This window comes from Canis aureus, chromosome 6 (genome assembly GCF_053574225.1).
Source record: "Canis aureus isolate CA01 chromosome 6, VMU_Caureus_v.1.0, whole genome shotgun sequence".
NCBI classification, from domain to species: domain Eukaryota; kingdom Metazoa; phylum Chordata; class Mammalia; order Carnivora; family Canidae; genus Canis; species Canis aureus.
Genome location: NC_135616.1, coordinates 78,968,248 through 78,994,309, shown reverse-complemented (window position 1 = coordinate 78,994,309; position 26,062 = coordinate 78,968,248). Strand labels below are relative to the sequence as shown.

General features: G+C 61.7%; 1 protein-coding gene and 1 long non-coding RNA gene across 3 annotated transcripts in view; one reads left to right on the top strand and one right to left on the bottom strand.

The window, feature by feature from the left end:
* The window catches only part of CACNA1S (calcium voltage-gated channel subunit alpha1 S), a 63,406-nt gene extending 38,211 nt beyond the window's left edge, over positions 1-25,195 (top strand). The window contains exons 20-44 of one of the 2 annotated variants that reach the window (XM_077902428.1): positions 754-860; positions 1,220-1,307; positions 1,400-1,507; positions 3,543-3,595; positions 3,871-4,017; positions 4,460-4,661; positions 5,103-5,261; positions 6,640-6,750; positions 7,381-7,464; positions 13,232-13,288; positions 14,065-14,193; positions 14,374-14,439; positions 14,978-15,069; positions 15,869-16,028; positions 17,146-17,273; positions 18,012-18,108; positions 18,345-18,447; positions 19,276-19,377; positions 19,677-19,801; positions 20,977-21,105; positions 21,887-22,137; positions 23,480-23,565; positions 24,154-24,245; positions 24,448-24,591; positions 24,711-25,195. In XM_077902428.1, the coding sequence (XP_077758554.1) occupies positions 754-860; positions 1,220-1,307; positions 1,400-1,507; positions 3,543-3,595; positions 3,871-4,017; positions 4,460-4,661; positions 5,103-5,261; positions 6,640-6,750; positions 7,381-7,464; positions 13,232-13,288; positions 14,065-14,193; positions 14,374-14,439; positions 14,978-15,069; positions 15,869-16,028; positions 17,146-17,273; positions 18,012-18,108; positions 18,345-18,447; positions 19,276-19,377; positions 19,677-19,801; positions 20,977-21,105; positions 21,887-22,137; positions 23,480-23,565; positions 24,154-24,245; positions 24,448-24,591; positions 24,711-24,962 (3,072 nt within the window). In that variant the 3' untranslated portion in view covers positions 24,963-25,195. The remainder of the gene's footprint in view (positions 1-753; positions 861-1,219; positions 1,308-1,399; positions 1,508-3,542; positions 3,596-3,870; positions 4,018-4,459; positions 4,662-5,102; positions 5,262-6,639; positions 6,751-7,380; positions 7,465-13,231; positions 13,289-14,064; positions 14,194-14,373; positions 14,440-14,977; positions 15,070-15,868; positions 16,029-17,145; positions 17,274-18,011; positions 18,109-18,344; positions 18,448-19,275; positions 19,378-19,676; positions 19,802-20,976; positions 21,106-21,886; positions 22,138-23,479; positions 23,566-24,153; positions 24,246-24,447; positions 24,592-24,710) is intronic. The other variant, XM_077902429.1, reaches the window with a different exon arrangement.
* On the bottom strand, positions 20,090-23,041 carry LOC144316486 (uncharacterized). Its single transcript, XR_013382468.1, has 5 exons — positions 22,817-23,041; positions 22,633-22,701; positions 22,011-22,545; positions 21,027-21,079; positions 20,090-20,579 (listed from the first exon to the last, which is right to left on the bottom strand). It is a non-coding gene; the product is annotated as an uncharacterized LOC144316486 (long non-coding RNA).
* Positions 25,196-26,062: the final 867 nt, after the last annotated feature.

Sequence of the window (26,062 nt, the reverse complement as noted above, 5' to 3'; positions counted from 1 at the left end):
TTGCGCAGAGGGATGGTGGCTTCCCCGAGGTCCAGGAGGGCTTCCTGGAGGTGGTGGCATTCGAGTTAGGCCTTGAGGTAGAGAGAGAGCAGGAGCAGTCCAGGAGGACGGAACAATGGCACGTGCATTGTGAGAGGGTGTCCGGGATGTGCTCCAAGAGGAGAAAGGAGTCCCTTTGGGCGGGGACGCAGCACAGGTGGCACAGGAGGCCTGGCCTCAGAGGCAGGAGGGCGAGTTGAGATGGAATCACCTTGAACGCCAGGAAAGGCTTCAAGCTCCTCAGACTTCAAGGGCAGAATGTGTTTGTGCAAAGGGCCTGGGAGATTATGACAGGGCACAGGAGGAAGCCACGGGACGGGGACAGGAGGGGTCGGGCCAGGGACGGCCTCCGGTGCAAGGAGGACAGGTGACAGCGGGTTGCTCAGCCTGACTCAGCAGGCCTGGGGCGAGGGGACTCCTGAAGGAGCTTCCCAGGGACGAGGAGGAGGAGGAGGAGGAGGAGTTGTAGCGCGTGGTGTAGGGCAGAGGGGGCCGGGGCTCCCCGGTGTGCGGCCCCGGGGGGAGCCTGGGCGCCCCGGCACCCGCGGAGACGAGCAAAGCTGGAAGCAGAGCCCGGAGCACGAGCCACAGCAGGAGGGTCAGACACTGTCTTCAGAGCTGACTGAGGCGGCCGCTCCTTCCAGAGGCCCTCTGTCCTCCGGGGGGCTCACCTGCTGCCAAGGCCCCCACCCAGGACGCCGCCTCTCCCCGCAGATGACCACCTACGGCGCCTTCCTGCACAAGGGCTCCTTCTGCCGCAACTACTTCAACATCCTGGACCTGCTGGTGGTGGCCGTGTCCCTCATCTCCATGGGACTTGAGTGAGCAGTGCCAGGGGCCCGGGCCCCTCCGCGGCGGCTTGTCGGTGGGCGCCGAGCTACAAGGGGGCGGTTCTCAGGGTGCTGAGGGGGCCCAGGGTCCCCTAGGGTGTCACCAACCGGACTGAGTGATGTGCTACGTGGGCCGAGCAGTGTCCTGGAAGGCGGGAGGGGAGGCAGAGGGCAAGGCGGTGGCAGGGCGGCCCGTGGGGAGCACAGCCCTCCCTCGGGGGCCCCCAGTCTGCGGGGAGAAATGGGACCTGTGGCCGGGGAGGGGTCCCTCACGGTGCCGAGGGCACCTGGGGAGCCGGCAGTGTGGACGGCAGCAGGCTCGCCCTCAGCACCCACACCCGCCTCCCCAGGTCCAGCACCATCTCCGTGGTGAAAATCCTGAGGGTGCTCAGGGTGCTCCGACCCCTGCGGGCCATCAACAGAGCCAAGGGGCTGAAGGTGAGCGGCGTGGGTGGGGCCCCAGGAGCGGGGCCTCGGGGCGTGGGGCGGAGGGCTGGGCAGCCCCCCCACGGTGCCCGCTCCCCCCGCAGCACGTGGTGCAGTGCGTGTTCGTGGCCATCCGCACAATCGGGAACATCGTCCTGGTCACCACCCTCCTGCAGTTCATGTTCGCCTGCATCGGCGTCCAGCTCTTCAAGGTGAGCCCCCCCGGCCCCCGTCTGCCGCCCTCCCCCACCTGCCGCGGCCGTCAGGCCCCGCCCCAAGCAAAGGGAGCTCCAAACCCGGGACGACAGCGGCCCTCGAGGGCCCGGAGTTGTGAGGCTGGGCCATCGGGGTCTGGAGGTGGCCTCAGCGACGCCCCTCCAGGCCCTGGCTCTGCCCACCACCAGGGCCATGGCACCTGCTGTCCTCCGGGCTCTCTAAGGCTTCCCGGTGAGGACAGGACCTGTGAGTGCCTCCCCCCGCCCCCCAGGCCTGCCCAAAACCTGCCCCCCCCCAGCCCCATGCCCTCCCCTTTCTTCAGTCAGCTGGGCTCCTCCGCAGCTCCGGCTGCTTGTCTGGCATCATTCGTCTCTACCAGAAGCTTCTGAGGGAGGGATGCCGCCAACCTACCCCCGGAGCCGCCTCCTTCTGCTCCCACGTCCCTGGGGGCACGCGGCTTGCAGTCCCTCTGCAGGAGTCAGCCCCGCAAGGGTGTCCCCTCCCACCCAGCCGATCCCCAGATGCCCCTGCCTTCCACGCGGAAATCGGTGTCTGACTACAGCCCACCCTCCTGACACTGCCTCTCAGGACCCCATCCGCTCCTGCCCCCGTACCCATGGCGAGGTCACGGCCGCCAGACTTAGGCCACGCACCATCTTACGGACGCTCGGTGCTTCAACAACCCATACAGGGCCTTTTCTTTGAGCCGGGGTCCCTGCTAAGGCTGAGCAAACCCCCCAAGTCCCTCCCTGTGGGGAGGGAGCAGGCTTTGGGGAGACAGGGTGGGGCTCCCTGGACCCGCTGGGTCCTGTCCTGGAGAAGTGGACGGGGCATCACCTAGGAAACCGCGTGGGGGCTGAGAGCTCAGCCTCTGAACCGGGCTGCCCCTGCCCTGCGTGTGACCTCCCGGCGCCAGCACAGGGCTGGCCCCTCCCTCCGCCCCCCGCCCCCCCACCCCGCCAGGCCAGGGGCCCTGGGTTCTCCTGAGGGCAGAGTCTGTGTCTGACTCGCCCCGACCCCGGCCTGGGCCTGGGCCTGGCATTTGGTGGCCCTCAGGACACGCTCCCTGCAGGAATGGGGAAGCGGCCCCTTCTTTGGGCTGCCGTGTCCCGTCCAAGCAAGAGCAGCCGCCCCTCAGCCCCCACACGCCCCCTGTGCTTCGGTCTCTGGCCGGAGGACCCCCAGGTACTGCCCCTTCCAGTAATGCTCAGACATCAGGGACAAGATGCACGCGTTGCACCCGTGGACGCTCGTCGCGTACGCCCCACGTTACGTCAGGAGTTTGCTTCCCGCGTTGCGTGTTTGGTTTCAAGAGCCCGGAGACCTGCCCAGCGGCAGCCACTGCGTGGACCCCGGCTCCTCCCCCAGCGGCACCTGCCCCCCAGCCCCTCTGCTCTGGCACCTGGAAGGGGATGCGGACGGCACCGCCCCGCAGCCAGGAGGGGCCGCTGTGCCTCCCACGGGCACGTCCTGGGCCGGGGCAGTTCCCTCCGTGGGCCTTTGAGGGAACCTGGCCACGTTCCGGGGGGCCTCAAACTCAATTTGGCCCCGTGGAGACCTAGCAGTCAACTCTTTTGTTCGGACAAACCCTTCTGTGGGTGCCCAGCGCGTGGTGTAGACGAGAGACTGCTCTGGCTGAAACCGGTGTTAGGGGGCACGGCGCCCGCCTCTCAGGCCCTCGGGCAGGGGCGTGCGGGACCCCTGGTCCCCTCCGGGACAGTTCGCACCGCCGTGGCCCCGTTGGGTTCCAGCGCTGTAGCTCTTGTTCCCACAGCAGCCCCGTGGCCACCCCACGGGCAGGACAAGGAGGGCGGGGCCACCCTTCTTCTCGGTCTACAGCAGGGAGACCCCAAGAGGGCTCCTAGAGCAGTGGGGGGACAGGCGCCCTGAGGGAGGAGCAGAGCCGAGCGATTCCTATTTCCTCTTCCTTCCGACCCCCTTCCCTCCCCTCCACTATTGGGTCCCTAGCCCCGAGTCCTGTTTCCATGACAACATGTGTCCCTCCCTCTCTCCCTCCCTCCTCGGGCACAGGGGAAGTTCTTCAGCTGCAATGACTTATCCAAGATGACAGAGCAGGAGTGCAGGTGGGCTGAGCACCGCTGGCGAGGGCGCACGGGGGACGGCCCGGGACGGGGCCCTGTGTGAGGGGGACCTGGGAGCCTGAGCCCCGAGGCCCGGGAGGATGCTCTGAAGGGCCTTGTCTTGGGTAGCTGTGCTGAGGGAGGACCCAGCAGTGTCTCCTCCGTCCGCGGCCTCGGCCTTCTCTTCTCCTGCGCCCACGGCCCGGGGCCCAGGGGACGCGGGTGGGGAGGAGGCGGCCCGGCCACGCACAGTGAGTGACCGCACGTCCCCACCTCAGGGGCTATTACTACGTGTACAAGGACGGGGACCCCACGCAGATGGAGCTGCGTCCCCGCCAGTGGATACACAGCGACTTCCACTTTGACAACGTGCTCTCCGCCATGATGTCACTCTTCACAGTGTCCACCTTTGAGGGATGGCCCCAGTGAGTGAGGGCTGGGCCTGGGCCCAACACCCGCAGGGTCGGGGCGGTGCCGGCAGCCGTCTTGCCCGTCTGCGGCCCTTGCTGCTCTGTGCCGGGCCCGTGGTGAGCGCTCAACGGCCCACCGGCTCGGAGGGTTGGAGGACGAGTCTGCTCTCTGGCCACGCCAAAGACATCCTGACCGGGGGCCACGGACACAACGGCCCCCCGACAGGTGTAGGCCTCGGCCCGTATGGGGAGCCCCACTGATTGATGAGGGTGGGTGATGCATCCCACGGGAAGGCAGGCCCTTCGCAGGACCTGTGCCAGCCTCTGTCCTGTGGCTCGACGGCTCAGAAAGCTCCCTCGGCTCCCCGTGTCCACCGGGATAAAGCCCACCCTGCCTGGCCGGGCTGCCTGCCTCAGCACCCCCATCCAGCCCAGCCTTTTCTCTGCCCGCCTCCAGGCTACTTTACCAGGCCATAGACTCCTACAAGGAGGACATGGGCCCCGTCTACAACAACCGAGTGGAGATGGCCATCTTCTTCATCATCTACATCATCCTCATTGCCTTCTTCATGATGAACATCTTCGTGGGCTTCGTCATTGTCACCTTCCAGGAGCAGGGGGAGACTGAGTACAAGAACTGTGAGCTGGACAAGAACCAGGTGCCTGGGCCGAGGTGGGGAGCAGAGCCCCCACGGGCCTTCCGCCAGCTTGAGCCCTGGGCTGTGGCCAGTGTGGCCGAGGATGACCCCAGAACTTCCATCGCATGCCCAGACCCAGCCTCCAACACTCTCCCCATCTCCAACCCATCCCCAACATGAAGCAACACCAAGGGGTGGTGTGGCCGTCTGTTCGTGGGAACCCCGTGATGCCCAGAGAAAGCCCCTCAGAGACCTGGGTGGGGCAAGAGCCATGATGGAAATGGGCTGGGGGAGCTCATTCCCCCGAACAGGCCAGCAGAGCCCATCAGCCCCGAGCTCCCGGCCACAGCTGCTCCTGGCAGAGCAGGACAGCGTGAGGTGCCCTCAAGCCCGTGCAGGGGGGTGTGGGAGCAAGGGCGGGCCCTCCTCAGGGCTGACCGGCCCTGTGGTGTCGTGTCGCAGCGCCAGTGCGTGCAGTACGCCCTGAAGGCCCGCCCGCTGAGATGCTATATCCCCAAAAATCCATACCAGTACCAGGTGTGGTACGTTGTCACCTCCTCCTACTTCGAATACCTGATGTTTGCCCTCATCATGCTCAACACCATCTGCCTGGGCATGCAGGTAAGGGCCCCCGGGAGACAAGGGCCTCATGGCCCAAGGCCTGATGGCCCAGGGCAGGGGGTGGGCAGGGTTCCTGTCTCCTTCCCCCCAAGACACCTGCTGTGCCAGGCGCTGTGCGGTGAGGTGCTGCGGGGGACAGAGGACTACACTGGTCCCAGGCCTTGCTGCCCGGCACCCAACGGTTATTAAGGCGGAGCTCACCCCTACAAATAGCTGCGCGGTTCTGTAAACAGGAGACGGCTAAGCAGAAGGACGAGGCAGCGTAGGAAGTAGAAAGTGCCTTCTCGGCTTATGTTCTGCTGTTGCAAATGTGGGTGATTGAGTTGGTTGGGATTTTGGCTCCAGCCTCCAGAAAAATGGGCTTAATATTCACAGAACAGGTGTCTCCTGGGAGTTGAGCATACATTATAGACAATATCATAATCAGCAGCAGCGTTAGCAGACCTTAATTAAGCATCAGATCCCATCAGGCCTGTATAAATAGAATTGCGGGCGAGGCTCCCTGGCCCGAGGCGCCTCAGACGCACCCAACCACAGGGCTCTATTGCCAGGTGATGAGGACGTGGAAACGCAATGGCAGAGCAGCAAGCCCAAGTCATACAGAGCATCAAGAGCAGTGGCTCAAGTCTGGGTCTAACCTGGACGGTCCTGCCAAGACAGGGTCGGGTGGGGCAGCCACCAGATCCTTCTGAACTACCTGGGAAGGTTTTGGGGAGTTAAGTGGGATTTCACCAACTTCCCAAAAAAGTAAGAGATCCTTAGCAAACGGTGGAAGGAAGTAGGTTGAAGGAGGATCCCGGAGGTGGGGCAAGGGAGCTGTGGCTCTCGCTCGACTGCCTCGCCGTCACGGGGCGGGAGCAGAGTGCAGATGGAGTCAGCTAGGTGAGCTCGGAGGCCCACCTGTGCACCTGCGGCTGGTGATAATAGCCGCTGTAGAACCAGTGATCTTCTCTCCGAGTCCTGAGCTCAGATGACCAGATGGAGCCTGTCCCAGCCAGAGCTCTGCTGGGGGACCTCCCCTCCTGGTCATCCCATGACAGATCTGGAAGTAAGCTCTGGTCCTGTGGCCCCCGTGTAGACCAGCGTGCTCAGCACGACCCTCTCCTCCTCCTTTCACCATCTCTCTGCGGGAGAGGAGGACCCATCAGACTTGGTGGAGTTCAGGGGCTGGCCCAAGCAGGCGCCTCGTATTCTGAGATTATTTTTAAAAGTGAGCAGGAAAAAAAAATAATAGATAAATATAAATAAATAAATTAAAAGTGAGCAGGAAGCCTGAGGAAGATGCTGGGGGCAGCCTGGAAGAGCGCGGATCTCTGAACCACAGCCTGCAGGGAGGGGAAGCTGGGCCCTTCCAGACCCGTCTCCTGCCTCCCCACAGCACTACAACCAGTCAGAGGAGATGAACCACATCTCAGATATCCTCAATGTGGCCTTCACCATCATCTTCACCCTGGAGATGGTCCTCAAACTCATGGCATTCAAGGCCAGGGTGAGTGCTGGGGTGTGGGGGCCTGCTCATGGAGCACCCCCACCCGCTCTCGTGGGGGCCCCCTTCATCTGGCACCGTCCTCACCCTTTGCCTACCTCCACCTTCAGACACAGGACATGAAGCTATTCAGGCTGCCTCTTCCCCGCGCCCTTTGTTGAACGTATCCCATGTTCCCTGCCTCCCCTTAAGCTTCTGAAGAAGAGGCCCAGGGCTGGGGGAGTATTTTGCTGTGTCTGTGGTCCCCCAGTCCACTCTCACCCCAATCCAGCCCTGTCCAATCCAGCCCAGCCCAGCCACGCCCTGGCAGGTCCACACTATGATGCCCCAGACAGGGCTGCGAGCTGGGGAGGATGAAAGAGTCCCCCACCCGGCCCAGGACCCCAAATCCTGAGTTCTCAGCTGTTCTCTTGCTCCCCTCCAACCACATCATGCAGAGCCAGAGGGAGGGGGGTAGTGGGGTGAGTGGGCTCGCAGGAGCACTAATGGAAGGTAGCGCCATGCACACCCTGCCTTGGCCTGGCTTGACCGGTCTGCATTACCTCACCCGGGGACCACCGCCTTCTGCTGGCCACCAACGCTTCTCCCCCCCTAGAGCTCACCCCCTGGTTCTCCCATCACCGTCCTTCCCAGGGCTATTTTGGAGACCCGTGGAACGTGTTCGACTTCTTGATTGTCATCGGCAGCATCATTGACGTCATCCTCAGTGAAATTGATGTGAGTACCAGGCAAACAGAGCCACCGCTGGGGTGGGGTGCAAGCACTTGTTCGGTCCCTGGGAACGTGTGGGGCACCCACTGTGTGTGCAGCATGGTGCCCCGGGGGTTTACAAAGATGGCCATGACGGGAGCCACAGGCCCACAGAGCGGACAAATAACTCAGATTCCAGGCGGACGTAATGCATGTGCCAGGCTGTCCACGGCGAGGGCTGTTGTGGAAGGGAGAGGTCTTTCAGGGTGGAGCGGTCAGGGAAGGCTTCCTGGAGGTGGTCCAAACTGAAGGAGGGGGAGCTGGGGATCAGAGGGAAGAGCAAGCACCCCAGGCAGGGCAGCTGTGGGAGAGGCATGGAGCAGGAGATGAATGATGGAAGATTCCGAGCACTGAGAGGCCTGGGCTAGCAGAAGCGTGTGAGCATGTGGGGGGCGGTGGGGGGCGGGCAGAGGTACGGCTGGAGAGGTAAGGAGAGCTGAGTGGGCCTTGAACTCTCTGTAGCAGGCAGTGGGAAGTCACAGGAGGTTTTTGATCAGAGCAGTAGAAGGATTAAAACTGTTCTTCTAAAAAGTCAACCTGGGTGCAAGGGGCAGGTGGTAAGAATGACGAGAATGAGGGGCCCCAGCTAGGGAGTGAGTCGTGTGTTTAACTGCCACCTAATACTTATCAAGCACCTTGTACCCATCCTGGAGACACAGCAAGGAACATGGGGGCAAACCGACCATAAAAAAATGTCTAACAGGCAGGTATGCCCTGTGTGCATCGCAGAGAAAAATAAAGCAGGATAAAAGCTTGGAAGGGAGGTTGGTGTCGAGATGATATCTGAGGGGGGCCTGGGCGGCTCAGTCGGTAAAGCATCTGCCTTCAACTCAGGTCATGATCCCGGGGCCCTAGGATCAAGCCCTGCACTGGGCTCCCTGCTCAGGGGGGAGCCTGCTTCTCCCTCCGCCCCACCCCTCCCCCACCACTTGTGTTCTCTCTCCCTCCCTCCCTCTCTCTCTCTCTAACTCTGCCCTCTCTCCCAAATAAATAAATAAGATCTTTTTTAAAAATTACATTTGGGCGACAACCTAAATAAAGCAAGGGGGAGAGCCACGCCGGTGTCAGCACAGAGCGTCGTAGAGAGAAACACGCGTGAATGCAAAAGCCCAGAGGTTGCGGAATAGCAGGAGGCCCTTGTGGCCGGAGTGGGGAAGGGTGGAGGTGAGGTCAGAGACAGAAGGCGGCGGCCACGTCACTTAGGCCCTTGGACGCCGTGGTTACGGCTTGTGTTTTATTCTGAGAGAGATGAGAGCCGTTCCAAGGGCTGAAATCTGGTCTGTTTTCGTTCTGAAAGGATCCCTCTGGCTGCTGATGTGTCGAGAGCAAGTTGTGGGGGACACAAGGCATCCTCAGGGAGGGCGGTGCATGATTACCCATGACAGGTGACGGGGGCTGCTGTGGACCTAGCAAGGATCGGGGCACATCCAACCCGATTGAGGGTGACTACAAGGATTTTTGTCCAAGCCATCGAGCTGTCCTTTACTGAGATATGGAAACTGCTGGAAAAGCAGGTGTGGGGCAGAAACCAAGGTTTCTGTTTTAGGGATGGTAATTTAGGAGGCTTACAAGGTGTCTGGATGGAGACACCAAGTAGGCTGGGATTTGAGTCTGGAGCTCAGGGCCTAGGGCAGGCGGTAGGTAGGATTTGAAGATAGTATTTAAAGTCTTGAAGGGGGCAGCCCCGGGGGCTCAGCGGTTTAGCGCCACCTTCAGCCCAGGGCGTGACCCCGGGTCCGGGGATTGAGTCCCACGTCAGGCTCCCTGGATGGAGCCTGCTTCTCCCTCTGCCTGTGTCTCTGCCTCTCTCTCTCTGTGTGTGTGTCTCTCGTGAATAAATAAATAAAATCTTTTTTAAAAATGTTTAAAAATAAATAAATAAAATAAAGTCTTGAAGGATGGACGACATCTGCTGAGAAGGGAGGGGGTATTCAGAGAGAGGGGCCCAAAGTCTGGGCCGTGGAACGCTGCCGCGCTTAGGCGCTGGCGAGACACGGAGGAACCAGCGAATGAACTAAGGGAGAATCGGCTGTGGAGGCCCGGGAAGCGAAGGAGATTGGTGCCCTGAGATCAAGGAGAGCAGACGAGTCAAGGAGGAGAACTGGACGTTGACTTGATTTTGGCAATGGGGCGATCAACAGGGACCTTGGTAGGAATTAGGGGGAGGAATGCCCAGTTGCCACAGACCGGGGAGGGGGAGCAAAGAATGCAAGGAGGCACAGTTCCTTGGAGGTGTCTTGTTGCTGAGAGAGATAGGACAGAAGCTGGGGGCAGGGGGGCTTGAAGACTCGAGAAACGAGAAATGGCAGCATATCCTCAGGCTCTGCAAATGTCGGGTAGTGAGGAAGTAGCTACAGGAGCAAAGTCTTTGAATAAACGAAAGGGCTTAGGACCCAGTGTCCCGGGGAGAAGCTGGAGCAAGAAAGCCGCAGTCCATCCGTGGTAGCAAGAGGGGACGCAAAGCCAGCGGGCATAAAGCAACGAGAGTCGGAGCTCTGGTGGCAGGAGAGGAACAGAAAAGCTCAGGGGCAACAGGGTTTGGTGACTGCATCCGGGGGCCGCAGGAAGGAAGGAGTCCAAGGTGGCTCAGTGACTCCCAAACGGAAAGGCTGGGGGGGACGCACTCCCCGAGGCTCTGTCCCGGGGCTGCGGGTTGGCGGCCGGGTGCACGGGCAGGAATGGGTAGCGAGTCGTTGGAAATGCAGGAGGGGAGCCCAGGGTCACTCTGCATCGAGCAGCTGCATCTGCAGGGGCTGGGCCCCGATGCGTGGAGGGGATGGTCGGAGCCCGGGGAGGGGTGCAGGGGGGGAGCCAGCTGCCAAGGGGTTGAGATCCCATAGACTTCAAGGCAGCAAGGCAGCAAGGCCACTCGGTTTGCAATTTGGAAGCCCTCCGTGAGCAGGGTGACACATCGGTAGCCTGTGGGGTTGAAGCCACTTATTAGGATGGAGCAGTGAACAGAAAGTGGGGGGAAATGGGCGTGAGAACAGGAAAAGAGCTTTTGCAAGGCGTTCAGCAGAGGTAGCTGCTGGGCAGTGGTGCGTGTTGATTAATTTAGGGAAAGTGAGACGACGGACAGCGCAGGCACAGAGAGAAACTCGTAGCGCGTGAGAGAAGATTGTGGAGGAAAGGGTCATGTTCGGGGGCGACAGCAAAGGACACGAGTCAGACCATGGGAAGGGGAAGAGCATAAGCAGAGGCCGCACGGATGGTGAAGGGCGCAAGGGAGCAGGGGCTGGGAGGAGGGACTAGGGGTTCATCCCGGGCAGCCACGGGAGTGGCCCCGAGGACGAGGACGGGCACTGGCCCGTGAGGAATACCGAGGTGATGAGCTCATCGCAGGAAGAACGATGGGGTCTGGGGGGCCTAGTGAGCTCAGGTTCACCCTGGAGTCATGCTCGGTGACCCCGGGAGCTGCGGGAGGAAACCGGACACCGGGCGTGGTCCTGAGGCTGGCACATGGGGTGGAGCAGCTCGGGGCGGAGCAAGGGCATTGAGGGCACTGTGGAAAGGGGCACACGAGGGCCCAGGCTGGGCCGGGAGGCGTGTGGCCCCAGGAGCTGGACCAGGAGGAGTGGGGTAGGGGCATGAGCGCCCGGTGGGTGAGGAACAGCACTGAGGGCAGCAAGGGGGTGCAGCCAGAGGGGTCCCCACGTTGGAGATCTTCGGAGGCCAGCAGATTTGAAGCTGCGGGGGGCGGGGGGTCACTGCGGAGTGAAAGAGGGGGGCAGGGGGCAGGGAGGAAGAGATCCGAGAATTGTATCGCGGGAGGGGCGCCGTGAAGAGCACCCAGCCTTCTGAGCTGCCCACGGCGGCCACGCGGGCTTCTGGTCGGGGGGGGGGGGGGCTGGGGGCGAGCCCCAAAGCCGGAGGCCTCGCCCAGGTGTAGGCTGCCTTCTGAGCTGCCCGCTGCCCGATGATGATGATGGGCGCTTCAGACCCGGCCAGGCCAGGGGCGATCCCCATGTCCCCATGGTGGGTGGAGAGGTGGGTGGGGGTGGCCCTGGGGACACCTGAAAGGCGGCAGGGAGGTGGGGGCGGGCTGGGGGTACGGCTGAGGCAAAGTCTGGGCCTGAGAGCAAGGGGCCCTCAGCCTGGGATTCCCTTAGGCTCTAAGCCCTGGCGGGAGCAGTACCTTCCGGGGCTTTGGCTGCGGGCCGACGTCCGGGGAGGGCCTGGCCTGGGAGTCCTCTTCACCCCCGAGGCCACGGAAAGACCCGTCCGCTCCGATCCTGTGAGGGTGGGGCTGAGCACCGGCCCGGCGGGTCCTGGCGAAACCAGCCCAGCCCGGGTGGGTTCGTGGGTGTCCCGTACTCCCGTGGACGTCCAGTTTCCACTGGGGAAGAGCATCCCGAAGGCCCCGGGGTCGGAAAGCTCAGTTAGAAGAGAGAACGCACATAAACAGCCCAAACCTGCAGAGGCTTGAGGTCTGTGCGGGGGAGGCCTGGATCCATCAAAACACCTCTTTGTTGGTGGAGGACCCAGAGGCTGTCGGTCGTCAGTCGATTTGTAGAAGCAGGTGTACCAGCGTCGCTTCCCTGAAGTCACCTTAGGGCTTTACAATTTAAATATTGGTTTATGTTCCCAACATACAACCCGGGGAGCTGAGTAGGGGCCACACTCGGGTAGCATTTTCAGCGACGGCAGGAACCTGCCCCGTCCAGGACAGTGGCCTCCAGACGCCCCCGTGCACACGGTCACTTGGAATGTGGCTGGTACCCACGAGGCAATGAGTTTCTGGTTTGATTCCGTTTCCGCCGTGACTCAGACGGCCGCGTGTGCCCGGTCGCGGCCGTCCTGGCCGTCAGGGCTACGACACTGGTTGTCATCCTGGGCCGCATATTAAAATCACCTGGGATGCACTTAAAGGTCTGGAAGCTGCCCCGGCCCCCACCCCGACCCCACCCCCCAGAAGCTGACTTAACTGGCCTGGGTGGGGACCCAGCGAAGGAATCTAGTAAGTTCTCCCCGTGGTTCTGATAATGCCGGCGGGCCTGGGAAGCAGCGGCCCCGGGGAAAGCTGCCCCCAAGACGGTGTTGCTTGGTGGGGAAGCCGGTGTCCCGGGAACCAGTCGACCCACAAACAGCTGGAAGATAGAGCAGCGACGTCCCCTGTCCCGCGACTCCCGAACTAAGGTTTCTCCTGAGAGGCGGCCCAGGGGAGAAGCTCAGAGTCACCAGAAACAGGGATGCTCTCGCACCGGCAACACCGGACCTAAGAGCCTGGGCACCGGGGGGAGGCCTCGGCCACGCTCGAGGGCCGGGGGTGCTGGAGAAACAGCTGCGGTGGGGGCCCCAGACCTCCCCGAGGGCCTCGGGGGCGCAGGGGCTGGCGGGCTCCCTGGACCCAGGGGTGCAGGGCTGTGAGTGATGAGCAGGGCCCCCAGGGATGCCCCCAGCACCACCTAACCCAGACACACGGGAGGAACCCGAGCCCTGGGCCTTGTGGGCACGTCCTGCACACGGCAGGGACCTGTCCCCGTCTGGTCTTCCCTCCTCTTCGTGCTCCCTTGCCCCCAGCCTGTTGCCTCACCGCCCCTACAGCTTCGTCCTCACACCCCCCACCCGCCCCCGGTTGGCAGCCCCTCGGGGTCTCGATCCCCTGCCGCTCTTTTTCTCTCTTTTAACTCTTCTGTGTGTCCTTTCTGATACCTGTCCTCACCCGCCCCCTCCCCCTGTGTCCCTCCTCTCCCCTCCCCTCCCCTGCCCCTCCCCTGGTCTCTTCTCTCCACAGACTTTCCTGGCCTCCAGCGGAGGACTGTATTGCCTGGGTGGAGGCTGCGGGAACGTTGTAATTCCGGGCTGCATGAGCCTGCCCAGCACGCCCGCCAGCTCTCCGCCCTGCAGCCTGCATGCTCTCGCCTGGCCATGGCTTGCATGGGGGGGCCGGCACCGAGGCTTCCTTCCCTAGAGCAGGCTCCCCGGAGGGTCCGGCCGAGGGTGGGGGCGGGGCTGCGGGGCCGAAGGTGCATGGATACCGTGGGACAGGGGGTGAGGGGTCTCGCTGGCCCCCTCTGCTCAGATGGGAGCGCCCAGCGAGCACCGCGACTGCTGGCCGGCGCAGGACCTCAGTGACAGTTCGCTGGCACGAGGTCTTTGGGGACGCGGGAAGCCTGGCGGGGCTCTCCCCTCCCAGGGTTATCCGGGTGTCGAGGGCGAGGCTCGCCTGGCTTAGGACAGCCACGTGCTGGGGGGGCAGGTGGCCGTGTTCAATAGATGGTGACACAGCAGCCTCGCTCCAGGGCGACTGCCTTGAAAGTGTCCTCCGCTCAGTGGCAGCTTGAGGAGGTGAGAGGAGGCAGGAGTCCCCGAAGGGCAGGCAGGGGCCTGGCTGCAGCCTCCCCCGCGGCTGCCTCTCCTGAGAAGGGGCCTGCGGCCCGCCTGGCCCACCTCCCTCCCGGGCCCGAGGATGATGGGGCGCTGGTGCGCAGCAGGGGCCACAAGCGGGGCTGGCCCCCCACCAGGGACACCGCCCCAACACACACACGTCGCCCCTCCCGCCCCGCCCGCTCCCAACCCGTCCGAGGGGCCACCTCCAGACTGACCTCTGGGGCTGCTGGCCCGCAGGACCCAGACGAGAGCGCCCGCATCTCCAGCGCCTTCTTCCGCCTGTTCCGGGTCATGAGGCTGATCAAGCTGCTGAGCCGGGCAGAGGGAGTCCGCACTCTCCTGTGGACGTTCATCAAGTCCTTTCAGGTGTGCCTGCCCAGCCCACCTGGCCGGGGTCCTGGCCAGTCCCCACTGAGGCCTGGAGGGGCTGGAGGGCCTGGACTCACCCCTGGGTCGGCTCAGGGTAGAGCCCTGGGGTGACCACAGGGCACAGTGAGCTTGGGGCCGAGGTGGGGCAGGAAGGTGACCCTCCCTCCTCACCCCCAGGCCCTGCCCTACGTGGCTCTGCTCATCGTCATGCTCTTCTTCATCTACGCCGTCATCGGCATGCAGGTGAGAGGCAGGTGGGCCCAGGTCAGGGAGGGATCTTGGCCAAGTGAGAGGGGGGTGTCTGCAGACCCCAGGGAGGCCTCCTCAGCATGGAGGCCGGGCCCTCCCTGTCCTGGCCACCCAGGTGTCAGAGGCACGACGGGAAGGATGTGGGTACCCTACCCCCAGGGGCTGCAGCTGGTCAGCTGGGAGCAACCCAGGGCGCAGTGGACAGCAGGGGCCACCCGATAAGAGCCTCAGGTGGTCTCAGTCGACTCTCTGGCCAGCCTCTCCCCCCGCTCCCCACGCTGAGTCCCTAAGCTGGCTTGTGCTGGGAAAACCTGTCCGCCCTGCTTTCCTTTGGCTTCATGGGAAGAGCTTCACCCAGCCTTGAAAATAATCCAATTAATTTGGCTTCTGGTCGACTGTGGTCTGCGGTGAAGGGGGTTTGGAGGCGGGAGGGGGGAAGGAGGGGAGCAGGGCAGGTGGGAGAGGATGGCGGGGCCTGGGCAGAGGGGACGCTGGTCCAGGTGCCGCGGTGGGAGCCTTCCGTGATTCGCAGATGTTTGGGAAGATCGCCATGGTGGACGGGACCCAGATAAACCGGAACAACAACTTCCAGACCTTCCCACAAGCTGTGTTACTGCTCTTCAGGTAGCGTCTCCGGCTGCCCCCACCCCGTCCCCACCCCCCACCCCCCAAGGCCCTGCAGGTGGGGTCCCCTTCCTGGCCCTATGGCCTGTGCAGCCTCGAAATGTCCCATCGCTTATGGAAGTCAGCTGTGTTCACCATTCCGCACCCAATGCCATTTTTTAAAAAGATTTTATTTATTTATTTGACAGAGGGAGAGAGAGAGCACAAGGCAGGGAGAGGGAGAGGCAGGGTCCCCGCGGAGCAGGGAGCCCGATGCTGGGCTCGATCCCAGGACCCCGGGATCATGACCCCAGCCGGAGGCAGACGCTAACTGAGGCACCACCCAGGCACCCCAACCGATGCCATTTTTAAAATCATTTTCGAACAAGTGGCCCCACATCTTCATTTTGCCCCCCGGGCTCCAAAATGATGTCACAGGTCCCCACGTGGGGTATGGCATGTTGCCCCAACCGCATCTGCCTGAAGAGGAGCCAGGGCCCCACATCCCTTCTCGGGGGCGATGGGTGGCACAGCCCTCCCTTGCGGTCCCCCACTGGTGACATGAGGCATGGGTTGACTTTGTCCCTGCAGCTAAGAAACCGCTTTCCTATAGTTTAGCTCCTACTCCTAGTGCCCCGTAGGGAGCAGTGGAGCAGCAGCACAGAGGGGAAACTGAGGGCCACCTCACTCGGAGCTGCTTGGTGAACCCAGGGACCTGCACTGCCTCCTTCGGGGGCGGGCAGGGGACGGGGATGTGTGCGGAGGGGCTTGGGGGCGCCCCCCGAGAGCGGACAGGCCACCAGGACCCTGTGCCGTCCAGGTGTGCGACAGGGGAGGCGTGGCAGGAGATCTTGCTGGCCTGCAGCTACGGCAAGTTGTGCGACCCCGAGTCAGACTACGCCCCGGGCGAGGAGTACACGTGTGGCACCAACTTCGCCTACTACTATTTCATCAGCTTCTACATGCTGTGCGCCTTCCTGGTGAGCCGGCCCCCGAGGGGTCCACCATCCCCTTCTCACTCGGCTTCTGTGTCTCGGGGATTGGCCTCGGGGACGCAGGAGACAGGACACTCCGCTTAGATGGGCCCTCGTTCTGGTCATCCTGGGTGGCGCCCGGCTTTGAGGGCTTTATCATGCTCCAGGGGGGTTGGCTAGCGATTAGAAACCAAAAGAATCAGAGTGGGGCTCTGTCCTAAACGGATAGGGGCTCCCAGTAAAGCCACCTGCCCCTCCCTATCCATCTGAAGAGAAGGTGGCCCCACTGAGGGGGTACGTCCCTATGGAGTTGGAAACAGCACAGACAGTTCTGAGACTCCGGGACGGCTGTCTATCCTTGTGCAAGGCAAAGAGCCAGTGGCATCCATGGAACTGTCCTCCCTTCACTCTTTTTTCTTTCCCGTATGTGGTCAAAACTGCTGGGTGAGCGCCCGTGCGGCCCTGGGCTCAGTGCAGAGGGCGGCAACACGCTAAGACCCCGCGTGGCCCTGAAGGAGCCCACTGGGTACTTTGGGGAGTCCGTGCAAGCAAGTCTTGCCACTCAAAGGGGCGCTCGCTCTACACAGAAAATGCAAGAGCAGTAATGGGGCCGGTCCGGTGGGACACTGAGGGGGATCATGTCTCTGAGGAGGGGGCAAGAGGCTGAGATTGCAGGCGCTGGAGCTGGGTTTTATTTTTTTATTTTTTAAGATGTTATTTATTTATCCATGAGAGACACAGAGAGAGAGGCAGAGACACAGGCAGGGGAGAGAAGCAGGTTCCATGCAGGAAGCACAATGCCGGACTCGATCCTGGAACTCCGGGGTCACGCCCTGGGCCGGAGGCAGACGCTCAACCACTGAGCTACCCAGGGGCCCCTTGAGCTGGGTTTTAAAGGACGAGCACCCAGGTCCCTGGCAGAGGGCACTGACTGTGCAGGAGCACGGGGGTGTGACATGGAGGGACTTGGGGGGGACATAGGTGGTTCAGAAGGGCTGCAGTGAAGGGCCCAGGTGGGAGGGCGCTCTGGCCCCCTTGCCCAGTGGACACCTCCCGGCCCCCCAGCCTACTCCCATCATCCCCTGCTTTTCCACGGTGTGATCCCTCGGTTCTCCTCTTGCAGATCATCAACCTCTTCGTAGCTGTCATCATGGACAACTTTGACTACCTCACGCGGGACTGGTCCATCCTGGGCCCTCATCACCTGGATGAGTTCAAGGCCATTTGGGCAGAGTATGACCCAGAAGCCAAGTGAGTCCGGTCTGCACCAGCTCTGTGTAGGGCCCCCCGCAGCTGCCCCTCTTCCATCCTCCACCCCGCCCTACTGTCCTATCGGGAGTCCCTCTCCAGCTTCACAAGAATGAGTGGGCTTCATCTCCCTTTATTATCTGAGGTCCCAGATCAGAAAATTGGGAGTCTCTTAGGGTTGGAAGGGAGCCCACCCTTGAAGCACCCCAGGGCTGAAAACCCCTTGGCTTTCCTGGGAAATGGTCATCCAGCTTCTGCTGGGACCATCCAGGAGCAAGGAACCCAGTATGTCAGCAGGCCCTGGCTGACCGGAGCTGTAGGCCACCCACCAACAGCGTCCTAGCTTGACCGAAACCCAGAGCCACCCGGCCCACCCCAGACTCACCGAATCAGGATCCCCATTGCCTGTTGAGCTCGTCCCCGGGGCATTGGCCTGGGGATTAAACCTGGGGAAGCGCTATTGCTTTACTTTCTTTCTAAAGAGGTAACAATTCATATTTGACGGATGTTGGCCCGGTGTCAGGTGCTGCGCACTGCGTACAACATCTCATTTAACCCTCGCACCAACCTATGAACCCAAACTTTGTTCCTTCTTTAAAGAGGGGGCTCAGCTTCTACTTCCCAAACCGGCTTAGTAAATAGGCAGCGCCCCGGGCGGCCTGGCTGCCCTCCTTGGGCTCTTCTCTGAGCAGGACGAGGTCTGGGGGCTGCAGGGACCCTCGGCTGTGTGTCCCCCCGCAGGGGCAGAATCAAACACCTGGATGTGGTGACGCTGCTGAGACGCATCCAGCCCCCCCTGGGCTTTGGCAAGTTCTGCCCACACCGGGTGGCCTGCAAGGTAACCAGCGCTGCCGGGACGGCGCCCCCAAGGCGGGGTCTGGGGCCCTTGGGAGGGAGTGGGGCTGAGGCCCACCGAGGAGTCATTTTCGAGCGGTCTGCTCCCAGGCCCGGGTCCCTGGCTGAGGGCCTGGAGTCCCCACGCGTCCCCTCGCCAAGGGCGTCCCGAATCCCCCGCACCCCGGCCCCGGCCCAGCCCCTCCCGGTCGGCAGCGCGGCCCTGCGCTCCCCCCACAGCGGCTGGTGGGCATGAACATGCCCTTGAACAGCGACGGCACCGTCACCTTCAACGCCACGCTCTTCGCGCTGGTCCGCACGGCCCTCAAGATCAAGACGGAAGGTGAGGGCTGGCTGGGCGGCCGCGCCCCTTGTCCCCGAGGGTGCGCCCCGGGCCCACGCAGATCCTCAGAGGAAGAGTGGAGGAGGACCGGCCTGGCCGCTCCCTCAGGGCGCAGCTCGGAGCTTCCCTAGGGGTCTGCCTGGGGCTGGAGCAGCACAGCGCAGGGTGCCCCCCCGCAGTGGGCCGGCGGCACAGAGGGCCCCCCATGCTGCCCTGGGCAGGCCGCGCCCAGCTCCTCTGGCCCCCGGTACCGAGCCCAGAGCCGGAAGCCTGGGGTTGCTGGGAGCAGGGAGCAGGGAGCGGCCGCGGGGGCCCTGGGCGTGTTCCGGGCCCTCACCGAGGGCTGGGCCATCTCAGAGCCGTCCCGAAGGTATCAGAGGGGCCACAGGGCGGGCTCCCTTGGGGGGCGAGGAGAGGAGGGCCAAGAGGCAGGGTTGGAGGGACCGAGGTCGGCAGCAGGACGGCTGCCTGGGGGTCCTTGGAAAGATCATGGGGCGGGGGGGGGGGGGTGGAGGGGGCCGCAGCAGGAGATGTAGACAGCCCGCAAAGGCAGCCACTGCGACCACGGGAAGCCAAGGCTCGTGGAGAGTGGCCGCGCACGGCCCCGGGGTTGTGCGGCCCCAGGGCTACGGTGATACCCACCGCCCCCCACCCCGCCCATTGCCGGTGCTTAGCACAGCAGCTGCCAAAACCCACGCACCACACAAACAAAAGCTCAGGCAGTATTTGTTGAGGGAGGTGTTCGGAGAAGCCTAGGTGGCTTTGTCAAGTGCCGTTGACTTGGGCTGGGGGACTTTAGGGCCACCTCTGCCCGTCCCTTGCCCCCAGGTAACTTTGAGCAGGCCAACGAGGAGCTGAGGGCCATCATCAAGAAGATCTGGAAGAGAACCAGCATGAAGCTCCTGGACCAGGTCATTCCTCCAATAGGAGGTGGGTACTGCTTTGGGAGACCAGAGTCCCGGAGCAGCTGAGCAAAGGGACCAGGGACTTCTCTGGGAAGCCCCATGGGAATCTGAGAATGGCCCCCAACCCTTTGTAAATACCTTGGATAGACCCCAGGGTGGCCATCAGGGCAGGAACCAGCCTTAGGATGCAAAGTGCCCACTGTCCAAGTCAGCAAGGAGAGGAGAGTCCTGATTGGCCCGGTCCTGCCCACCCCTGGCTCCCACTCGGAACCCGGTGCAAACTCTTGCCCACCCTCAGGACATCCCTTATTGGCTCCTCTGCAGATGATGAGGTGACTGTAGGGAAGTTCTACGCCACGTTTCTCATCCAGGAGCACTTCCGGAAGTTCATGAAGCGCCAGGAAGAATATTATGGGTATCGGCCCAAGAAGGACACCATACAGATCCAGGTAAGCCCACCCTGAACTCCAACGGACTCCACTGAGCCAGGTCCCCAGGCTCCAGCTCCCTCTCTATGTCCTTGAAGGTCAGTGATGGAGGCACAGAGGGAAGGAGGGAGCCAGGGTAAGAGAGGAGAAGAGCCAGGTGCTCCTCCATCTCTAGATAATAGGACCAAAAGAAACGGGATTTGTTCAAAAGAGAGATTTGAGCCCTTAAAATGATCCCCTGGTATGCAAAGAAATTTAGAACTTTGTTTCACCTCTTCTGTTTTTTATTTCTGTTTTTTTTTTTTTTTTGGTGTTAATTCGAAAATATACATGCACTTGGGCTGTGTGCTCAAAAACGTATTTCAATTGCAGTTTTTGCTTTAAAATAATCTCACAGAGCGTTTAGAATTTGCATGTGTAAGACAAACACCGTTTTTTCGGAACCATTTGAGGGTAATTCCCAACATAATGTTCTATCAACCCAGAACATTCTCCATAATTCTCCTACATGACCATGATTCTGGGCAAGGCAAGCCCCAGAGTCAGGAAATTAACGTTGGGACTTTCCTATCATCAAATCCTCAGGCCTCATATAATTTCACCAGCTGTCCCAGTAACGTCCCTCGTAGGAAGAGGATCCAATCCGGGTTCACGCAAAGCGTTTAGTTTTTAGACTCTTCCATCCAGAATAGTTCCCCAGCTTTTCTTGACATGACCTTGACCCTTTTGAAGATTATTACCAGGATCCTACAGTCTGAATTCATGTCATGCTTCCTCATGATAGATTTAGGATACACGTCTAGGACAGAAATGATGCTGTGTTCTCATTGCTGTCAAATGACGCTGGTCTTAAATCCTCCCATTGCTTTGGTCAACTCAAAAAATTATATTAATGGCATGACCAGTCAAAAGAGACCACTTGTCTAGAAGACTGTACTGAGTAAAAAGATCTTTCTACCTGGAGGCCCAGGAGGGTGTAAAATCACCCATGAGGTTAAGAGAAGACTCCTTGGGAGCCATTAGGGTTTGGACCATCCCAGGGATCAGAGCAGGACCTGCTGGCCTCGGGGAGCCCTGGGACATTGAATATCCCGGAGAGAGTGGGGCTGGAGCTGGGGCTAGAAATGAGCAAGGCCATGGGAAGCAGTGTGGTCTCCCCTACTAGACCGGAGGGGTCACTGAGCCTCTGTCCCCAGGCTGGACTGCGGACCATTGAGGAAGAGGCAGCCCCAGAGATCCGCCGTACCATCTCAGGAGACCTGACAGCTGAAGAGGAGCTGGAGAGAGCCATGGTGGAGGCTGCGATGGAGGAAGGGATATTCCGGGTGAGTGAGGGCTGTGACCGTGCCACGTGTTCTAGGCACAGGGAGCAGCAACCGCCCAGAGAAACAAGGGCCAGGAGCCCAGCCCTATAGGTGGGGAATTTGGAAACCAAAGACACCCACAGCCCACATCTCTTGGGACTCAGAGTCAATGACCCAACCTACTGCAGTTGTCAAATACAATCATACCCTCCTCCCTCCCTCCACGAAGCCTCACGCCTGTCCTCACCGCCCCTTAAGCCCCGGTCGGTCGGCATTCACCTCTTGGAATCCCTTCATCACCCCATGCCCTGCCTGCTTCCAGTTACACTGGTCCTCAATCCTTAGCTCTGTCTGGTGTTTTTTACGACACTATGGAACCAAAAGGTCTTTAAGACCAACCAGTTAAAACTTTTTGGGTTATCCCTGAGGAAATGGCAGCCCAAAGAAATGATATGAGATATCTAATATCACTCAGCAAGTTAGTTTTAGAGGTGGGACTAGAACCAGGGGGTCCCCAGACTCCCAATCCGGTGTTTTTTCCATGAGAAGGGATTTCCCTATCTGGATGTCTGTGTCTCCTACGTAGTTCCCTAGATGCGTCCTGTCTACCTCACTCAGCTGAGAACTCATTGAAGGGGGATGATCTCTTCTCTGACCCTATAGCCCAGTCCATTCTCCTCTGGCCTTATGGGATTTGTCTTCTAATCCATCACTCGTTCCCAGGATGGCAGTCCTCATGCAAGCTCAGCTCTCATCCCCCAGTCACTGTCCCCAGCCCTGACGCTCTCCTCCTTGCCCCTAGAGGACCGGAGGCCTCTTTGGCCAGGTGGACAACTTCCTGGAAAGGACCAACTCCCTGCCCCCTGTCATGGCCAACCAGAGACCCCTCCAGTTTGCTGAGATAGAGATGGAAGAGCTGGAATCACCCGTCTTCTTGGAGGATTTCCCTCAAGATCCTAGAACCAACCCCCTTGCTCGTGCCAATACCAACAATGCCAATGCCAACGTTGCCCATGACAACAGTGACCATAGCAACAGCCAGGTGTTTTCCAGGTAGGGGCAGCAACGGCCAGCTTTGGATGGGCAGGGTACTGGGGTCGGGCTGGGAAAACATGGCTAGGGGGTTCCAGGCTCTCTTGGATGGGGCATCCTAAAATACATAGACTGTCTTTGGCTTGGCTGCCTTTGTGTCCTTCTGGATCCATCCATCCTGCACCTAAATGCAAGAGGCTAGGCCTGGACTGCAGAGACTCCTCTGGCCAGCAGAGAGCAGCAGCGGCACAAATGCCCTGGGTTCCTCTCCATCATCTGCTGCCGGTCTAGGAGCTGGGACCTACGGAACGAAGTAGGTTAGGAAGAGGGCGCTGGTGTGAAAAACTGTGGAAGATTAAAGTTGAGCTGTTGCAGTTGGGTTCCGGGGAGATCTCACTGCTGAGCGGGCCCTCTCTCTCCCAGCCTGAGCTGTAGACGAAATATAATCTGTGATTATGAGTATCGTGAAAAACAGCAGGATGCGGGGGGAGGGGGGAACTTCTCGTAAACCAGCACCTGTGAACTGAGGTCCAAGCAGAGCTTCTGTTCTAGAGAGGAGGCCAGGTGGCGGGAGGCCTCTGAGACCTGGAAAGGCAAGAGTCACGCGCCGTCAGACACGGGCAGGACAGGGCGGACACCCGGCGAGCAGCTACTCCCTGCGGCCGGAGCTGCCTGCACCCCCTTCCCCTCAGAGACCTACAGGGCTGGAAAGGCACCTGTGCCCCGGGACCCCGTGGTGCCAGGTGCTCTGGGAACACAAAGGCATCAGTCCTGAGCCCGGCCCTGAAAGGACTGTCATCCTCTAGGGAGATGTTGTCCTGTGATGTGACTGCGACCAAATAATCACAAAGAGCAGGTGCCCTGGGAATGCAGGAATATTGATCGCCAGGCGCTGGAAAGGCCTAGAAGAGGGCTAAGCAATGTTTCTCAGCCTCCACTGAGCACTAGAGCATCTAGGGAACTTCCAAAATTGCAGTGCCCGGGGCCTCACCGCAGACTCTAGGGATGGGACGCACCCACTGCTAGTGTTTAAAGCTCCCCAGCTGACCCAGCGTGCCACCGAGGTTGAGAACCAGCGTCCTAGAGGCTGTGAGGCTGGGCCTTGGAAGATGAACAGAATGTGGGAAGGGTACAGGGAAGGGCATCCGTCGAGCAAAGGAGAGGAGGAGGGGATGTATTTGCCTTGTTTCTCTAAGAGAGCCAGGACCGGCTGGGCAGAGAGCGGTGGGAGCAGCAGCCCTGGAGTCAAGACGACACCCACGATGGGTCCAGACCCGGAGGGGAAGGATGCCTGGGAGCACAAAGGGCAGGATGGCGGGAGACGCAGGCCTGCTCTGGCTCACCAGCCTGGCTTCCCTTTCAGCATCCGCTACGAGAGGGAGTTCCCTGGAGAGCCAGAGCCGCCTGCTGCCAGAGGAGGAGCCTTGGGCCAACCCCGGAGGGTCCTGGGTCAGTCTTTCCTGTGCACCCTACAAGCTGAGCCTTCCCCCCAGAGAGGCCTGGGGAGCCTCGCTCTCTTCTTACACTTGGGGCTTGGGCGCCCGTCGCGCGATGGGAGCCAGCTGGGCTGGGATGGACGAGTTGCCTCCTCATCCAGGCAGAGGACAGAGGTGCCCTCTAGGTACCTGAGTGAGGTGGGAAGGGGGCACGCCAGGAAACTTGCACCCCACACATCCCGAAGGACCACCCCTGGACACACTGACCCCTTGGGCCCGGGACCCTCAGAGATGGTGGCAGTGTCCCAGCAGGCCTCAGACTGCTGGGTGTGACCAGGAGCCTGGAGGATGCTCGAGTTCAGTGGACAGGAGGGCCCTGCCACCCAGGGGGGCGTGCATGCAAGGGGACAGCGCAGGGTCCTGCCCGGCCCAGGGGTGGCTGGGCCTCGGCATGTGCACACCCCCCATTGCGCCTCCCACTGCCCTGAGGCCCTCCGAGAGCTCTCGGGGCCTGGCTGCCGGGCTGAGCGGAGCCCTGTGGACTCGGGGTCCCTGGCGGCCATCAGCAGCCCCTCTCGCCCTTGCGGCATCTTGCCCACAGGACCCCACGGCAGGCCCTGTGTGGAAAAGCTGAAAGGACAGAGGACCCAGAGAGAAATGCCCAGACCCCAGGCGTCTCCCGCCCCCTGCCAGGTAACGGGGCAGAGGCCTGGGAAGGAAGTCTCCAGGGAGGAAGGGTGCCACTTTGCCGTTAGCAACGGCACGGCCGGGCTGCTGGCTCGTGCCCTCCCCGTGGGCCTTGGCTCGGGCTTCCTCTGAAGAGCTGGAGTTTCCCTGGATGCCAGTGGGCTCCAGCATCCCCCTTGGGGTCTTTGCTTTCGTGCGTTCGGAGCAGTGTGCCGGGCCGGAGCGTCCCCTGACCGAAGAGCGGAGTTGCCCCCCGCCGGGGTCTCTGCCTCAGGGAGCGCCCCCCAGCAGGAGGCCCACGGAGAGTGGCTGCAGGTGCCCGACCCCAGCTACGGCCCGGCTGGTTCGAGAGGTGAGGAGGGCGGCGGGACGGAGCATGGGCTGCACTCGGGGGTGGCCCGGGCTGGCTAGGAGAGGCGGCCCCCGCGCCCGCTCCCCGAGAGGGCCCACCCCGCCTTCGTCCTCCCGCAGGCTCTGGTCCGAGGAGGCCTGGACACCTTGGCGGCCGATGCCAGCTTCGTCATGGCAACGGGCCAGGCCCTGGCAGATGCCTGCCGGATGGAACCCGAGGACGTGGAGGTGGCGGCAACAGAGCTGCTCAAGAAGCAAGAGTCCCCAGAGGGCCGGGCCAGTGCGCTGGGACGCCGGAGCCGCGGGTCCTCGCTGGGCAGCCTTGACCTGCATCTGGGCTCCCGGGAGACCCTGGTGCCCCCCAGGCAGTGAAGGCCCACGCCGCAGCAGCGTGGCTTAGGGCTTCCATGACCACCGGAGAGGGAGGGGGTGCTGGGCTGAGCAGGGGTGCTCAGGAGGAGGCGGGTGGACAGGCCCTCCCCCCACCAGCAAGAGGCCCGGCTGGATGGAGCTTCTAATGTCATTCAAACAGGGCCAGTCCCTGCCAGTGTGTCTGGCGGAGGGCCACTCCCTCCAGCAGGACATTAAAGTCTCCAGGCCCAGGACATTGGCACCTGGCCCCTGCTTGTCTTTTTCTTTTTGGGGCGGGGGTGAAACTTGTCCTACTCTTCTTCTCCTTATTCTTCCCTCTTCCCCATTCTATTTCCCGGGAGCACCGCTCATGGTGGGCTTGGGAGTCTGGGCCCAGGGGGAAGAGGGGCCCGTCGTGGAGAATATGTGGATGCTCCTGGAAGTCGGTGGCCGCTTCCACTGGCTGGGGCCCCATAGCCCAGGAAGGCCTGGTGGCCTTACAAGCCACGGCCCCACATCCCAGGTCACGGCCACAGCCGACCTTCTTGGCCAGAGTCCACTGCTGACACGGGCCTCAGATCCCTCAAATGTTCGTGTCCCCGCATATCAAAGACCTGCAGCTCCCAGGCTCCTCTTTCCCACACCAGACAGGAGGGAGGAGCAACTATGATTGGGCAGGGGGCTCCCAGGCGGCAGCCAGACACTCCCCTCGTCCTACATCCTATGTCCTACATTCGGGGCATGTCCACTGCAGTCCATTTCGTCCTCGTCCCAGCCTTGAGAGGCAGGACTTTTTTAAGTATTTAAAGGGGGTTTTAAGGATGCTGCAGGGGAGGCCCAGGGGGTGGTGCGTGGTGCCTGTGCTACGGGGCCACGGAGGCTGGAGTGAGGCCCGTGGAGTCCCAGCCGTGCCTTTCCCTGGATGCTCTTCCCTCCCCTTGCCACTCCTGGGAGGAGCTTGCCCAGTGCTGGCTTGGGCCACGGTGACCAGGGATGCCCCGCAGCACCCTGCACAACCCCAGCCGGGCCCCAGGCCGTGGGGACCTGCACATCTGCGGCCCTGGACGACTGTAACTCCCTCCCCAAACCTCAACACCAGCGCTTCCCCCTCTTCCCCTTGA